Below are 17,959 nucleotides of genomic sequence, written 5' to 3' on the forward strand. Positions count from 1 at the left end.
CTTGTTCAAGAACAGCTACATTTAGGCCATATCGAGCCCTCTGTTTCACCGTGGAACACGCCAGTCTTTGTCATTCAAAAAACATCTGGAAAATGGCGACTGCTCCATGATCTAAGAGAAGTTAACAAACAAATGCAGATCATGGGATCTACTCAAAGGGGCCTCCCATTACTCTCTGCCTTACCTAGGAGTTGGCCTGTGATAATTTTGGACATTAAAGACTGTTTTTTCTCGATCCCTCTGTGTAAACAAGATAGAGGTTTACCTTTATGGTGCCCTTCATTAATCATGAACAGCCGGTTGCCTGTTTTCAGTGGCGAGTCCTCCCACAGGGGATGGCCAATAGCCCCACAATGTGCCAGCTGTTTGTGGACGCTGCCCTGTTGGCTGTGCGACAGCAATATCCTTCTGTGCATATTATTCATTATATGGATGACATCTTGTTGGCAGCACACTCCCTGCAAATTCTTGAGGATGGTTTTCAAAAGACAGTCTCAGCCCTTGAGGCTTGAGGCCTAGTTATAGCCCCTGAGAAAGTACAATGTTCTACTACAGCTAAGTTCCTGGGGATGATAATTCAGCCAGATGCTATCAGCCCCCAGAAGGTTCTTATTCAAACTCAGCACTTAACAACTCTTAACGACTTCCAGCAATTATTGGGAGATATTAATTGGGTCAGGGGTTACCTTCACCTCCCCAGGTCTGAGTTGTTACCCCTATTTTCCATATTAGAAGGCAATTCTGATGTAACCTCCCCACGGGCCTTAACACCCACAGCAAAGCGCTCTTTACATCTAGTGGAAGAGGCGCTGTCCCAGGCACAACTCAACAGATATGATCTATCCCTTCCTATTTCCCTATGCGTTCTTAAAACAAGGCACTCTCCCACTGGTGTGTTGTGGCAGAAGGGGTCCCTATGGTGGCTACATGGCAATTCTGTGGGGATGCGGACCCTCAATTATTATCCCGCCTTAGTGGCCCTTCAGGCCATGATTGGCATAACAGTTTGCCTAGCATCCTTTGCAAAGATGCCTGATAAGTTGCTTATTCCTTATACCAAAGATTAGGTGAAGGCTTTAGCCGCCACTGTGGATGATTGGGCAGTTTTGCTATGCACCTTTCCTAATACTATAGATAATCATTTTCCAAGACATCCGCTTTTGGGTTTTGTAGAGAACAATTTGGTCTATTTTCCAAAGGTCACCTCGACTACTCCTCTTGCCGGGGCTGTGACTATATTTACTGACGGGTCAAAAACAGGAAAGGGAGCGATGGTTGTGGGGCATCAGCCATCTCAGGTTTTCTCCTTCCAACATGATATGCCCCAGGCTACTGAATGCTTGGTGGTACTTGAAGTCTTTAAGAGATTTTACAAACCTTTCCATTTATTTTCAGACTCTCAGTGTGTGGTTAACGCAGTCTCTTCTCTTGAGGTGGCTGCTTCTGTCCATCATGCAAGCCCTGTTTCAAATATTTTGTTACAAATTCAACACTTTATTTTGCAAAGAACTCATCCCTTTTTTGTTGGCCATGTTAGAGCACATACCTTGCTTCCTGGCTTTATCTCCGAAGGCAATGCATGGGCCGATTTAGCAACCAGAGCCATGGCCCTAGTTGCTGCATATCCAATCCAACTTGCTCAGGACTTTCATAACTTGTATCATGTCCCCGCTGACACCCTATGGAGAAAATTTGCCCTGACCAGGAATGATGCTAGAAGTATTATAAAAGCTTGTTCTTCTTGCATCACCTTTCTCCATCTTCCTCGTGTTGGCATCAACCCCCGGGGTCTGCAACCAAATGCCTTATGGCAAATGGATATTACTCATGTTCTGGAGTTTGGCTGCATCAAGTACCTTCATGTTTCAGTGGACACCTACTCAGGTGTCATTCTCGCCACCCCCTTGGCGGGGGAAAAATCTATTCATGTGAAGACCCATTGCTTGGAGGCCTGGGTGGCATGGGGAAAACCTGTCCGTTTAAAGACAGACAATGGCCCTGCTTACTCTTCTAAGGGTTTTCGTGCCTTTTGTGCACAACTCCAGGTCGAGCACACTTTTGGTCTGCCCTACAACCCCCAAGGTCAGAGGATAGTAGAAAGAGCCAATCGCAACCTCAAGGAGCTCTTATAAAAACAAGAAGGGGGAATTGCTGAGACTGCCTCCCCCAGGAATAGGATTGCTATGGCCCTTTTTACTCTTAATTTCTTGATAATGGATGACAAAGGTCATATAGCAGCCGACCGACACGCTCACACCTCCCCGGAAAGGGCAGAGAAAGTGATGTGGAAGGATGTGTTGGAAAATAAATGGTATGGCCCGGACCCCATTATCCGGAGGTCCAGGGGAGCTATTTGTGTTTTTCCCCAGGATCGAGAAGTGCCTCATTGGGTCCCAAGTCGCCTGACCAGAACTGTTGAAGTCCATCATGAAAATGACTCCGCCGCTCTTCAGGATGCTGATACTGCGGATCCTGTGGAAGATGATCCCAAGCCGAGCAGAGCAGAGATGGGGGATTCTGTCAGCCTACCCTAACCCCATTCCTGAAATTGGTCTGAGGACTTTGATGCCACCCTGGAGGACCTCAGACGCGCAGTAGTTCTAATCAACTCAATACGCGCATCAAAGCCTGGTCCTGGATCTCCTCTGCCTTCTCCCTGTTTAAGGATTGGGTTGTGGTGGGGATGTTTTTTGCATGCTGCATAGGAGGGTGGGTGCTGTGCCTATGGTTAATTTGTCGCCTTCAGGCTCAGGCATCCCATGATAAGGTGGTAATGCTGCAGGCGCTGGCTGCCCTTGAGAAGGGTGATTCCCCCCAAGTTTGGTTGTCTGTCCTCAATAGTGACTGATGCGTAGCCTTTACACCCTCATGGAAGTTCTGTAAATTGCACTGAGGAAGGTACACTAGTCGTTCTGGTATTGCCTTTGCACCTCCATAGATCTTGTTACATTGCACTGGAGAAGGAATACCATAGACACAGGCCTCCCTTGATCAGCCCTCACATCATGAGGTGAAGACCTGATCGGGAATAAGACCTTTGATTTGGCTTTAAGACAAATAAGAAGGGGGAACTGCAGGGAGCCAGTACGTGTGGTCGCCATTACAAGATGGCACCTAGCTCCTGCGGGCTGGAGTAGCCAGTACCACCATCTCGGGCATGCTCAGTGTCCTCAGTGTGCTGGACCTATCAGGGAGCTTGGAGCAGGTTGCTAAGACACTTTGACCAATAGGAAGCCTGCACATACCCCTAGTTCCAATATTAAGCAGATGCAGCAGTTGCAGCTCAGAGCTCGGGGCCCCTCACTTCCTGCTCTCCCTTCAACCAAGAGGCTCCAAGTAAAAGCGTGATTTGGGAAGAATCCTTGTCTGGTGGCTGTTCTTTTCTGCTGGTCAGGGAGTTCGCCGCACTAAGTCACCTCCTGCTGATGGTCAAATGTTTCTCAGTGCCCTTGGCATCCATTCAAAATTCTTCATCCTGGCATGCAGAGCTCTCTCAGATGTGATTGTAATATAATTCTCCCATGAAATTATTAAACCTATTTTCATGGAGCACAGGATATGGTTCAGCAGTTAAGAACACTTGCTACTCTTTTTTTTTTCATTTCGCAAAACTATTTTTTTCATATCATATTCCAAATATATGTCTTACAGATAAGAGTTAGTATTGAGTCAGAAAACATCCTAGAGAAGGAAGTCATTCAGACACTGGAGAAACGCTAATCAAAAAGCCAATATTCACATACATGTGTCTGCTTCCCGGGAGAAGTGCACCACCCAAAGTGCAAAGACAGAAGCAACTAGCTTTTTTGTCATATGAAAATGCTGACAGTCTTCTGAATTGTTAGCTTACTACACACCGACGTTTAAAATAAAACAAGAGGGTCAGTCACCAGAATGCATTTAGCTTTAGATCAATCTGGCTCTGACCCCAAGCAACTCCAAAGTCCAGCGAGAAGCTGCCAGAGACTACGAGATGCAGGACTGCAGATTACTCTGCGCACTGTCTACGACACAGACCTAAGAACCCCAATGGAGTGAGCACACTCAAGTCAGTGCCTATCACCTCATGGAGGGCTCCATGCCACTGCTCGGTTCCTAAAGGAGCACAGGGACTGGGCTCTGAGAGGGGGCTTCCTGCAGCTTCAGTCCAGCTCTTTGTCCTTTCTGCAACTTCTTGTCCTGAGACAACTCAGTTTTACCCACGAGGTAGGATTTCTGTCATTGTCTAAGTGACACTAAAGGAAAGTCATTTTATGAGCAGTATTTTGGCTTTAAGCCAAAGGGTCTCCCACCCCCGCCAGAGTCAAAAGCAATACCCATTACCCTTCCAGCCTGGTAAAGATCTCCTATTTGAAAGCTCCCAACAACTAGTACAGGCGCTGCTGAGTCACCAGAGGAACAGGAGCTATATAATAAGAAACTCATGCACATTAAACTTTATTTCAAGCCTAAAAAAGGCTAAAATACTAATAAAAAGGAGGCTGCGGAATAAACATGTGTGTCCTCTGGTCAGTAAGTGCTGGGACACCAGGCAGAAATGGCTTTACTTGAGGTATGGAGCAGGGAAAAATTTGCCTTGTTGACCTAAGTTGGTGGCAGACTTGCTTTTGTTCCCAAACCTGGGAGTGCTCTTGGAGAGGTTGTACAATCTCTGCGACAGCGAACTTGATAAAGGAGTCTTGACAAGTTGAAATTGAGGAGTGGTCACAGGCCCCAGTAAGCTCACTTTAGTGTCTGGTGTCCGTGGTGTTGAGTTTCCATTGCCACGCTGGATGTCAATGTTCTCTTGTTCCACCATCATGAACTGATTCCAGTACTCCCGGAGCAGAGAAAGCAGGCGCTCCACCACCTTGAGCTGACGTTTGATGTCCTGGAACATTGTCACTGGGTCTGGATTAGGCACAGTATGGGCAACTATTGTAGGGCCAAAGACTTTAGCTAGATTGGCAATATCCATCTTAGTATCTGGACTCTGAGCCACTCTCTGCAGGTGGATCATGAGGAAGGCTAATGTGTCCCTGTTGGCCTGGGGCAGCTCACTGACAGCCTGGTACATGCGGCTGTGCTGTTGTCTCCATCTGTTGTCTCTGCTGCCTCCATAAAGGCTCTGCTTAGCCAAGAGGTCAGAAGGGGCTCTTTGAGGTTCCGGAGGAAGTCTTTCAGGAGGCTACAGATGGCATGGATATCATCCACTTTGCTGAGCAGGGGTACAGTTTTCACTTTCAGCTCTTTTACTGTCCGGTCACAACCCGAGATCCTGTATAAGCCTGCCTCAGTCAGGCCTCGCTGCTCAATCTCATTCACACAGCTGCCAATAATCGCAGGGATCATTGGAGAAGTCTGGGACACGAAATCTGCCAACATTCCCTCTCCAATCTTAACCGGAGTTCCCACCAGGGGAGAAATGCAGGGAAGGGGACATCGGTCCTGACATTCTGGGGGAGAGACCAAATGACAGTCTCGACACTTCAGAGACAGCTTGCCAAATTTGATCTTCTTTCCACACGGAACACAAGATTCGGGCTTAATAACCGTCTTTGAGACAAAGTCATGTAGGCGTGTGCCTCCAGTATTCTGAGGTGTGCCTGAATTGTCTGTCTCAGTTCTTGTCTCCAGGGGCCTGCTGTTCAGAGCAGAGTCACTGTTCCCAGGTTGCAAAGGACCTGATTTCCCCCGACTCTTGGTCCAAGATGGCAATGTCTCAATCGTAGACACAGCTTCTATAGGTCCACCATCACTTGGAACAGTCACTGTAGTTTTTGCAACTATTGATTCATTTGCCTGGTCTACTATAGAGCCAATGGAACAGGTTTTCTTTACAGGCCCAGGAGGACCATCAATGAACTGCCGACTGTTGGAGCTCCTCTTTTCTCGTCTCTTCATTTTGAAATTCTTCACCAAAGAAGGATCCCAGTCCAGTGATTCATCAGTCTTGTCAAAGCTGATATCTGATAAAATGGAACCAGATTCATCAATGGTTGATAGTCTATTGTTCCCAGAGAGTTGCCACTGGGTGCTTGGCCTCAGTTGAGAAAAGCTAGAGCTGATTTTTGTTCCTCACTTAGCTGAATGCTGCCAGATGTGTCACACATGAGTATATCTCGAATCAGCTGAATCGGTTGTTCCAGCTTTGCACACTCAGCCTCAGCTTGCTGTCTCTGTTTGATCTCTATATCTACTTGATTACGCGCATGCTTCAGCTTAACGTCCAGAGCGCTCCGCCTGGTCTCTGCTTTCAATAACAGATCTTTGAATTTCTCCAGCTCCTGGTTGGTTCTTTGACATTTCTTCCAGAAATCTTCGAAGTCCTTCACAACCTGGATGAATTCAATGCTTTCATTTCCTTCATTGATAATCTCCAACCGGCACACAAGCTGCTCAAACAGAGTCCACAAATTCACCATTGTAGTATCCATCTTCGAGGCTCCCGGTCCCGTGCACCAGCAAGCCCGACAGGCCGGAAGCACTCACTCTCCGGCTGCCGCGCCCCAGGAGGGCTGCCTTCCGATTGTGGCTTGCCTCACTAACAGCAGTGTGGAACCAGGCCGCCAGATCCAGTTCAAAATCGCGGACCAGCCAATCAGAGAACATCGTCCTCACGACAACGCATGTGTCAGGGCGGGAAGATTCTAGCCTACATCCATCCTGGGTGGGAGCTTCATCTCGTGTGTCTCAGAGAGCAGAGCTATTGCTCTCTCCACTTGCTACTCTTGTAGAATAGCAAAGTTCGGTTCCCAGCGTCCACATCAGACAGCTTACAACCACCTATGATGCCCAGCTCCAGGAGATTTGACACCCTTTTTGAAATCCATAGGTATGCTCATGTGCGTGTGCGCGCGTGCACACACACACACACACACACACACACACCACATGCACCTGTGTATGTGCATACACAGATACACAACACAAACGCGCACATGTGTACGTGCAACATGTGCACACACAAATATGTACATGCATACACAGACACACACACATATGCACATGTACAAACACAGACACTACCCCACTCACAAAATAAATCTTAAAAACCTAATTTCATGCACCCAGTGTTCTATCGAGTTCTGCCTCACCACCTGAGGCAGGTGAGCTTCTACTCCACAAGGTCATGTGAAGACCCAGGTTTTTCCACCCTGTTCAACCTTCGTTTAGCTGATCAGATCTGCCATGTGTGAGAAACTTATTTGATATCATGGCTTCCTTCTAGCAGGAGGCAAAGGAGAATATGAAACAAGTAACTCCCTGCAATAGAAGTGACACAGAAATTGGCATATCACGTCTGTTCTCATTTCCCTGGGTAGTTCTTACTCCGGGGTTCCCATCTAATTTCAAGGAAAGCTGGCAAGTGTAACCCTCACTTGGGTGTTCATTACTGTTCTAAAACTCAAACATGGGAAGGCAGTGCACTGTTCTACTGAAGGTGTAAACCTTAAGATGGGATCTGTGGAATAGATAAGAATTTTTAATACTGTCTCCTCTATCATTTTGGATACTTGTCCTAGCTATTTCTCTAAAAGTAGTACAATAAGCGAAAATTCCCCCTGTATTTTCACCTAACTAGTAAATATTTTGTTCTTAAGCCCCCAATTTAACACTGTAATGGAGCAAAAGTATATTCTCTGACTATACACATAAACTTACCTTCCACTCCCAATTCCTTTTTCTGCAAACCAACAGGAAATATTAGTCTACAACAATAATTCATGTATTCATAATTAACTGTGCTTTCTGGATTCCATGATGTGAAGTGCTGTGGTCCATCCTCCATGTTCATGTTACACCAAACTCTGTCACGCAGCTTCTATGAGGTCCCCATCTATGCTGGGGTAAGGACTTTGCAACGGCGTTGTTGTACTAGGGCCATTCATGCTGTTGTGACCCCCTCACAATCTGTTTCAATTTATGAAACAATCCTACCCTCAGAACAAGCCCCGGCTCTTAGGAACCTCAAATCCAGCTACAGGTTCAGCAGCGGAGGAAAAATCCTGTTCACTCAATGGCCAAACACTACCTCAAGAACTGAAACTAAGAGACCTAAAAGCACTGAGAACAGGTGATACCCATATGTCAGGGAGCCCGGGTTTCAACTACAGTATCTCTAGAGTCACAGGGCTGTCTCAGCGGTGACTTTTTAAAACTACACTTCTAGGCTGTTTTCATTTGGTTATGTTTCTCTTCATCCATCCATCACTTTAGCAGTCCTGTATATTTTTATAAGTTTCTTTGAGAGTGGTGTATGACATGTAGAGATCATACTCACATTCATCTCCTCCCCCAGCTTTTCACAGATTCACTCCCCCATTCCCTAGCAACCCTCTTTGTATCTTTTCATCCTGCAATTTGTAGGGGCCCAATAATCTTGAATGTGTGTCCTTGCCCGGAAGAGTGGTCTACTTACTATTAGACCTTTACTATTAGAGAAAACGGTCTCTCCTTACAGCAGCTAACAACTGCCCGTAGCTCTATAGCTAGGTGTGGGATTGTGAGCCCAACTTGCCATGCTGGGGTTTTGTCTGACTTGGATTTGCACAGAGTTTGTGCTTTCTGCCCCAGCGACTGTGCATTCATACATGCAACTGCTCCTCGGTGTCTAGAATAGGTTTTCTTGTGGTCATCCACCACCTTTGGCTTTTACACTCTTTGGAACCCCTCTTCTGCAATGCTGCCTGGCCCTTAGGGAGAGTGTGTTCCTTTTAGAGTTGAGAATTTTAGTCTCTTTTCCTCTGCACCTTGGCCGGGTGTGGGTCATTGTGTTAATATTTTTATCCATCTTTATTAGGAAACCTTTACATCCCCCTTTTATTGCTTAATATTTTAATTTTGTACAATGGAGTCTTATCATACTCAACCCCGCAATTCTTCCCAGATTTTCCCTCTTCTCTAGCCACTCAATTTTGTGCTTCTTTTTCAGACCAATCATTACCAAATTGTGCTGTCCAAATATCTTTGGCTTTGTGGCCTTTTGCTGCAGTGTAGACAATGTACAAGGGGCTACACTCAGAGAAACCGAGCCTCTCCCGGATGCTGCCCACCACGAGTAGCTCCTACACTATAGGTGAGACCGTGTGCCCAGCTCCCCTCTCCACACAGGGGTTTTGTCTCTCGTGGGCTTTATAGCAGTCTTGTGCACGTTGTCACAAGCACCGTGAGTTTCTCTGTCCAGCTTCCCTGCTCTGTTTTCCTTCCGTCACCTACTGCCTCTCCCTCTGACACTCTTCCTACCTTCTCTTCCACAATGAACCCTGTGAGCTTTGGGAGGAAGCAGTACTACAAGTATGTCCTCTTTAGGGCTGAACATTCTCTAGTCTCTTAGTCTCTGCCGCCTGCCCAGTTGAGTATCTCTGGGTCAATAAACTTCCACCGCAAATAGAAGTTTCTCTGATGAGAATTTAGAGATGAATTAATGTATTGGTTAATGAGAAGTAACTAGCAGTTGGTTTGATGCTGTCCATTCAGCAGAATAATAGCAATAGGTTCTTCCTAGTGACTATGACCTGCCTAGTCACAGGTTCCTGGCCTGATAAGCAGGCAGTGTTTCTCTCCAGTGCACTCCCGGGCAAGCTGTTCCTTATGATTCAGTTGTGAAGTGCTTCCCATGCCCTTACAAGTTTGTGTATTGAAGGCTTAGTCTCCAGTATAGGACATTAAGAGGCTCCAGAGATTTTAGGAGATGAGGCCTAGCTATAGGAATTAGACCACTGGGGTCATATTCTTAGGAGTTACATCTTATTGCAGGTTCAGCTCTGAACCCCCCTTCCCTGTTGCTATGAGATAGTTTCACCATAGCCCCCCCCCAAAAAAAATGGAGCCAGCTAACTGCATGCTGAAAGCTGTGAGACAGGAAGCAAAAGGGCATCTTTCCTTCCTGAAGTTGGGTCATGTGCTTCATCACAGCCAAGCAGAAGTCCAGTGTCCATCTCAAAGACCATGAACAGAAAGGCTCAGCAACCAAATTAAAACATTTCAATCACACTGGTCTCAAATTCTAAACAAAGCAAAAGACAAGCGAAGGGGATGTGGCTAAGTCAATGCGTTTCAGATAGGGTATAAGCAAATGAAACGAGCGTCAGTTTACCTGGTTCAGCCCAATAGTACCAGACCCACGCACTTTTAGGATCACATAAAACTCCTTAAAATAAGAAAGTAGATGTAATTTGTCCTGGTTGCATTTGTCTTTATTCCCAGTATGTAAAACACAGCCTTGGGTATTGCATGCATAATTTTTATTCAAGGTAGCTCTAGTCTTTATGCCATTTTACTATCAACCTTCACTGAACACGTCTACTGAAGCTGTTCCCAAGTGCTTCTCCTTTCAGCTGGTGACTTATCATGGGGATCGGTCCCTGACAATAGCTAGAGGATTCACTTATGTGGAACACATTTGAGAGGACGGTACTCAGAGGTCGGGCCATTTTCGGACTTCATTATCTCCCATCTACACTCTGTTTCACCTTCATTAGACTCTGAAGACCTGTGCACTTCATGGTTACAGGGAAGGGCAAAAGAGTAAACATTAAAATGATGACCTGAAGTTAGTGGTCCTTCTGAAAGAAAATATACGCAACAAAAGCCAAATATTGCCATTTCTTAGACTATGCTTCACCTGTTGCAGAAATAAATTCATACAAGAGAAAATAACAGTTGATGGAATGTTTGGTTCTATCAATTAAAAGACTCCAGAAGTTTTCATAACAGAAAGTAACGGGCCACAGTAAGGTCTAAGACAGGGGGACTGTTTGGCTTTCTTAGATGAAGCAAGAGACAGACTAAGGAGAAAATTAGAATGGACAGTCGTGTAAAGTCAAGAGAGACACAGAGAGTTGAATGCCCCATCTTGAAGGCAATGCTCTATACCAACCAAAGCAAGAATTGCCTATGGATGCAGCCATCACAACATGACTAAGCCTCCAAACCGCTTTCTTTACTTTGTGTTTCACGTGTCATAGGCACATCATCATTCCTATTATACACCTAATCCTTTACTCATTCACCAAGGACCTGTTATGCGCCAGATACTGAGAGGGCAAGTTTTATGAACCTCTACTGTCACTTGCCTTGTACTGACACTACACCAGCAATGGGTCAGCCACAAAACTGATTCTTTGACAAGTTAATTGATTAGCAAATACTATGAGGTTATATGTAGATGTATGTATGTATATATATATATACATATATATATATTCTCCTTTATAAGAGAATCTGATTCTGGTCAGGCAAAAGAGTAACTAAGTCTTTTAAAAAAAAATGGGAGGGGCTAAACTTAGCCCTTGTGCCAGATTTGCTGACCCATGGCTTCATCAAAGTAGAATGAGGAAGAGAACCAGACAATAACCGACACTTGTGTGCTGATGTGCCAAGACTGGGTCTTACAACAACTGGTGTTTGGGATTTATTTGTGAAGAAACCATTGGCAAAGGCATGATAGCCACCCGTGCCTATCTGGGCGTGTACAGGAAAAGAGGGCGGTTCTAGATGCACAGTGTCATTGGATTGTCAGGGTGTTTCTAGATCCCCAACACGTCTCATTTTTCTTCACAGGCTGTCCGAAGAGTAATAACTAACATCAAGGCCGCTGGTATGAACTTAACCATTGAAAAGGATTTTAGGATCCTTCTTCTGCCATGAACTAATATTAGCAAAGATTCTTTTCCTCTCTCCTTACCCCGGTCTTATCAAGGCTACACCCAGCTCCTTCTCAGCATGCCAGCACAGTACATCATTTCAGCTTTTGCAAGTGAAACAGAAGCAAGCTACTTTTCTTTTCCTTTATGGAACACATTTTGCTTTTTCCTTCTAGTAATGCTCAGTTCTTTAATCATTGCTTTCTAGCAGGTTTCCATGGCACCCATTCATCCAGGCATAGTCGTACATGCCTGTAATCCCAGAATTTAGGAGAAGAGGGAGAGAAGATCCAGAGGTAAGGACGGTATGGGTTACACAGTTAGGTTGAGGCCAGACTGAGCCACGTGAAGTTTCATCCAAAAACTACTATTCTTTCTATTCAGTTTCTTGTTTGGGAGAATGCTTTCAGAGCCTTCAGATCTGGTTCACCCCAGGTCACCGTAACGCTTGACATGGTCCATTTACCCGGGGGGACTTTACATGTCTTACTGTGCATTGTATCAACCAATTCCAATATTACACAAGTCTCAGAGTAAGAGGTCTCAAGTGACACAAGCCTTTGAATCTTGGCCTTTCAAGGTTTTACACAATGAATTTCCATCTCCCATGTTGTTCATTCTCTCTTGTGACTAAGATACATACAGCAGGCATGTGCCTTGTTTTTTGGCCAGGCCATCTAGAACAGGCACTGCCGACATTTTTTATGTAGGGAAGAGCGGGAAGATGCTGTGTATTCTTAAGGAAGATGACTCACATACGACTCCCACTTCCTATTGGTCAGAACTCAGTCATTGAGCTCATCACACTAGCAGGGGGCATTAGGGCTATGCTTTCGGTGCATACTAAGGAGAAGAAATTGCAGGAGGGAACACCACCACCCCATCGGGCCTGTCTGATCATCAGACCATCTTGTCCACTGTGTAAACAGAATGACAACCCAGAGCCCACACCATTACGCAATACCCATGGTACGGTTCGGGATCAGGTACCTATAAAATAAAGAATGCAAAATAGTCACTGCACAGTTCCAAAGTAAAGTGCAGCTTAGGGAGAACTCTTCAAAAGCCGAAGAGTAAAACGCCTCAACAAACTGCATTCTGTAGCAAAATTCTGAGGTCCCTCTGGATACTGGACGGCAGGGGCAGTTCCTAGATTGACCCAAATTCTTGCTTGCTGGAGCTTATTGGTTGGATCTAAAATGTCCCTCACAGACTCATGTATTTGAACACCTGTTCTCCACCTGGTGGTCTATTTTTGGAGGTTATGAAACTTACATGATGGAGAGAGATCCCTGAGGTCACTAAGGGGGGGAGGGCTGGGTCTTTGAGGGCTAGGACTAAACCCAGCCTGCAGTCCCAGTCTCTCTGACTCCATATCTACCAACGCACAGCAAGCAGTCTCTCTGTGTTTCCATCACTGAGGGCAGAACCACTCCAGGAACTAAGTTTTCCTTCTTCCCATGATGCACTTGTCCCTCTCAAAACCACAAACTGAAGCAAATCTTTCCTTCTTTAAGTTGCTTCAGTCAGGACTTGGGCACAGCAATGAGAACAGCAAAGAATCCTCTGGCCCCGCTGTGTGAATCCACTCTCTGCAAGTCAGATTGATGTTCTTCTTTATGTCTGACATGAGTGTTGCCAAGCATGCCACATTTGGAGGGAGCCATAGAAAGCTCTAGAAGTCTTGACTACAGAGTTGGGTTATGGCCACTCTTCCCAAAGAATCTGAGATTCTATTGGCCAGATGCATAGTTTCTTCAGCAGGAGGATTCCTTTAGAACCCAGAGTCTTGTAGACAAATTCAGGGGCCATAACCATATCCAGAGTGCTGGACAGAGTTCTATTTTCCAGACAGCTTGCTCCCATTACCAGCTCCTACTCATGGCTCATTTTTCTCAGTGGCAACCACACAGGGACCACTAGGCTAGAATGTGGAATCCCACTAAAAACTTTATCTTAATGAGACGTTTTGTTGTAAGGTTTACACCTCTTCTCTCTTGTAGTTTGCAAGCACAAATAGGCTCAAATGTTAGTGTTCTCTTTACTTCTGGCAGGTGGACCAGTTGCTTCCTACTGCCACCTTTTTCTTCTAACAAGGTACCAAATGGCACCAAGAATATCCAGTCCTCAAAAATCCTTGACCAAGACTGATTCTTGGTCTACTGTTTCTTACACCAGTTAAGAGCCAGTTTTTTCAATGCTTGCTATAGCATTATTTATGGCTCTGCCTTCCCAGTTTCTGATACTTGATTCTTCTGTGCCTTCTACTGAATCAGCATATGCCATATAGTTTAAGTTCCTATGCCCTTGGTACCAATGAGCTGATTGTTATCAAATGCAAATTCCCAAATAAGGACTTCATTTAATAATTGTTTATTTCTCACTCATGTTCTTCGTCTCATAGTATCCCTGAAAAATGTACCAGACCAGGAATGACTTAAATGATCCCATCAGGATAATTCCAACACGACTCCAAGAGTTCGAATTCTCCTGAATCCTGCAAAGAGGAAATGGTATGGGAAGTACTTGGGCTCTCTGACCCTCATCTGTCTTCTCTTTCTCCTTTTCTGTGATGGCGCATAACTTCCAGCACCTTCTTGGAAATAGTTCTATCTAGGTAAAATCTGGAATCTTTGCAGCTTTGAATTGTCTTTACTGTATCTCACACTCATTACTTACATGCCTCAGATTCTTAGCTGGAGAACATGGAGTCCTTCAGAATTCTATGGTCATTGCTATAACATCTAACTTCTGTATCTCCATGGAGACAAAAGGTCTCATCATTTTTGTGTGTCCTTTTCAATTTTAGCTGTGCATGTGTAGTTCTATCCCTTCTTCTCCATATAATTTTGTAGAATTTTTTTCTTGTGGTGTAGTAATTCTGTTTGTAGCAGTTAAGTTTTGTAGCATGAGAACCCATATCTTTTCGGTGTAGATTCTGTTTTCTCCTCAGCATGCTCGCTGCTGCTGGCTTCATTCTGCTTGACATTTGCACACCAGTGCACCTGGGCTACTTTTTTTATCATTTTACTTCCTATTTGTTAAATTTCTGAAGAGCTTTCTTCAACAATATATTATAATATTTTTTAGATTTTTGAAATCGGTTTTTTTTAAGAGCTGTGTTATGGCCCCAACACCTTTCTTTATATGTTATCCAGTTTCTCAGCCACAGGTGCTATCCTTTTTAAAAAGTGCTTGGAGGTTTTGTTACTTTTAGGGTACTTTTCTGGAGTTTCATTTTGTTTTGTTTTGTTTTTGCAGTATTTTGATTTGTTTTCTTTGTTTTCTGTGCACATTCTTTTCCTCTGGAATGCCCTATCTTGTTGCTTTTTATTTAAAAAAAAAAAAGCCTTTAGAGCATCATTAATTATCAGCTGAAACACTGGAAAGTGGTCATTATTATCATGAAATGCTGGAAAGATGGCAGGACAACCGACCCGGATGAGGGGAGGCTATGAACTCAGAGAACAAAATCTTTGGCTTGGTGTCCAGATTCTGTAGTAGACTGGAAAATGGCCAAAGGCCATGTCAGCTCCCACTTTCTGTAGGGGAGCCCCATGTTTACATCAGGCACACCTCCTTCAGGCATGCTTTGCTGCTTTGAGCTTACTTTTGTTTTTCTTTTCCAAGTGCTAAGTCTAATTTCATCCCAGGGAGGGAGAAGAAGATGCATCATAAGAGAGGAGAGTATAGAGAGGATCTTACTGCTTCAACAGCTCTCAGCCTTTTTTGTATTGGATCATCCTTTCCGGAGGTTCCTGAGCCAACACTCTCTCAACTCCAGTGCTTCTTGAAAGACTGTAGTATAAACAGGATCAGCTCTTCCCTCTCTGCATTTGAGAGGTTAGCCTTCTTGCATCTTCTAGGTAGTTTACTATATAATCTATTTGGTTTCTAGTGTTAGAGAGTATGACTCCAGGCTTCCAATTCACTCCATCCATGTCAGCTCAGATTTAGGAATGAGAAAAGGTGCCTGCAAACTGCTCCTTGCCCTCCTCCCGAGAGTCACAGATTTCTTAAATCAGAGGCGATTGCTGCACTTGGCATCCTCATCGTCGGCGTCCTCATCGTCGCCTGGAAGAGCATCCCAGATTCCCTTTCCAAGATGTCTTCAGTACATGGAGGGCTTTTCAGGTATTGATTTCTGCACCAGTTCATCGGTCTGCATTGCCAACGTGTGTACCCTAGGCCTGGAGCATGCCATAGAAAGAGCCCTTGGCAAAGAGCGAGTTGCTTGTGTGCTGAGGTTGGGGAGGTCCTTGGGGCTGCACTATAGTCTCTCCCTATAACAAGTCAGAGCTTTGACAGAAAGAAAAAGAACTTTGAAGTTATATTCTCTGTAGTTACTTGCTGTCTACTGAAGCAAATATTCACACATTGTGTCCCTTTGTCTTGTGGGAGATTTGTCAAGGTGGAAGGATAAACTGTAACAGTTTGTTAGCTTAATTTGTAACTTTCAAATATCTATGCCTTTGCTCAAAGAGCACTGCAAATATTAGGCCTTGTCTGATTCCAATCTTTAGAACTGTATCAACTGAAACATAACTTTACCTTGTTTCAAGGCGGAACAAGAACCGACATGCACATGCACGGTCACTTACTGCCCTGCACCGGAAGCACACCATGCCTGCCTCATTCTCCATTCAGGGTGGTTGCAGGTTATAGGATGCCTTACATCCAAAATGACCATTCACCTCCCCTTTTCCTAGTTTCTCCAGCTCATAGTGCCAGTGCTGATCACTGCAGCGTGATAAAGGCATTTGGGGAGGAATACGTACTTATTCTTGTGATTTAGCACAAGAGTATTCCTGCAAGTTTTCCTCTTGTAATATTTATTTTCCTAGAATAATTTATTTTCCTAGAATAACAAATATGTTATTTGTTATGAAACCTTCAACCCTTTTCCTTTCTTTTCACAGTATCCTGTCACACTGCCCATTTGGGATGCAATATCATCTTTAGCACACTTGCCTGCCCATTATAAAAGCCCAATGAGTGAGCATCTGTGCAGCATAAGCCTAGCAGTTCAGCTACCCTGCACTGAGTGATGAACAGGTTACATCTGTGTCAAGGGACACTGTTAGCAGTGATAACCAGACATAGTCATATTGGCACCCTTCCTTCCAAAGGAATGGCCTGATAGCCTAACCTATCAGGCCTATCAGGGATCATGTTAGCATAATCTCGAAACTACACTCTTCAAAGAGCTACATTTCTGCCTCTTCTCATACTTGGTTTCAATCCATTGAGTAAGAACCATCTGATAGGAAATGTAACAGTGTTCTCAAAAACTTCTGTGCTATGTGTGTCTTTTTGTGGCATGTCTCCTTCTCTTGTTGGTCTATTGGGAGAGGCAGGGTAAACTCTATACTTTCTGTTGAAAGCTAGAGTCAAGAAGAGAGGAAGCTGACGCTCTGAAGTAGAGAAACAGACTAAGATGTAAAGATGCGCACACCCTCAGCCAGCTGCTAAGGCAGTCCACAGAAAACCAGGCTAAATCCAGGAACTGTTTCAACAGTATGTATTCTCAGAGCTATTGGGCCTGCAGGTCCTGGAATGCTCCTCCTCTTGAAATAAATGATGAAAAGAAATTCCAAAGGAGCGTTCCAATAGGAATTCACTGCTGTGACTGGATCATCAACTGACCCAGAAGTGAAATATCTCAACCCGTTTTTAAGAAATACGTTGTGCACCTGTCCCCTCTCCAGAGAGATAAAAATTACTCAAAAAATATATTACTCCATGCAAGATGTTTATCCCAGAAAGGAGACAGGGAAAGGGAACTCATCATGAACTCGGGCTGATCCCTGCCTTCCTAGACCTTGGTCCCTGTTCCGTTGATTATTAAGAGGTGCCTATTCAAGAGACTAACTCAGTACATCAGCATCCTTCCCTTCTCCATTGCTTAACATGGCAGAAACCTGCCCAATTCCCTTGACTTTAACATTAAAGGGGATCTGGACCAAACAGGAGACCTTGAGTGAAACTCTGTCTTTCTGAGTTAGCAACCCAGTCTTCTCAATTGAGGTTAAGTTTTTGGTAAGATGCGAGAAAAACTAAGGAGTCCCGAGTCAAGAAATTCCAGTTGTAAGAGGTTGAGGATGTAGCACAGTGGTAGAGCACTTGTCTAGCATGCCTGAGGCCCTAGGTTCAAACCCTTGGACTTCAAAAAACCAAACAAGGAGAACATTTTTAATTCTAACTTTTAAATTTAATGAGAGCTTCCTGAATTTCATCTGATGGTTTCTGTGAAACTGGGAAATGCCCACCAATGTATCTGCATCCCCTGCTATCTTCTGAGCACTTGCCCCTACAGTTTCTGCTCTTGAGAA

General features: G+C 44.6%; 1 protein-coding gene across 1 annotated transcript; it reads right to left on the reverse strand.

Moving 5' to 3' along the window:
* Window positions 1-4,298: 4,298 nt before the first annotated feature.
* On the reverse strand, window positions 4,299-6,456 carry LOC126507183 (rac GTPase-activating protein 1-like). Its single transcript, XM_050151397.1, is given in 3 exon segments — window positions 4,299-5,058; window positions 5,061-6,000; window positions 6,003-6,456. Coding segments are annotated over 3 exon segments (1,869 nt in total). The 5' UTR covers window positions 6,417-6,456; the 3' UTR covers window positions 4,299-4,543.
* Between the last annotated feature and the right edge of the window lie 11,503 nt (window positions 6,457-17,959).

This window comes from Alexandromys fortis, unplaced genomic scaffold (genome assembly GCF_014885135.2).
Source record: "Alexandromys fortis isolate MF-2015 unplaced genomic scaffold, M_Fortis_MF-2015_v1.1 scaffold_63, whole genome shotgun sequence".
In the NCBI taxonomy this organism is placed as follows: domain Eukaryota; kingdom Metazoa; phylum Chordata; class Mammalia; order Rodentia; family Cricetidae; genus Alexandromys; species Alexandromys fortis.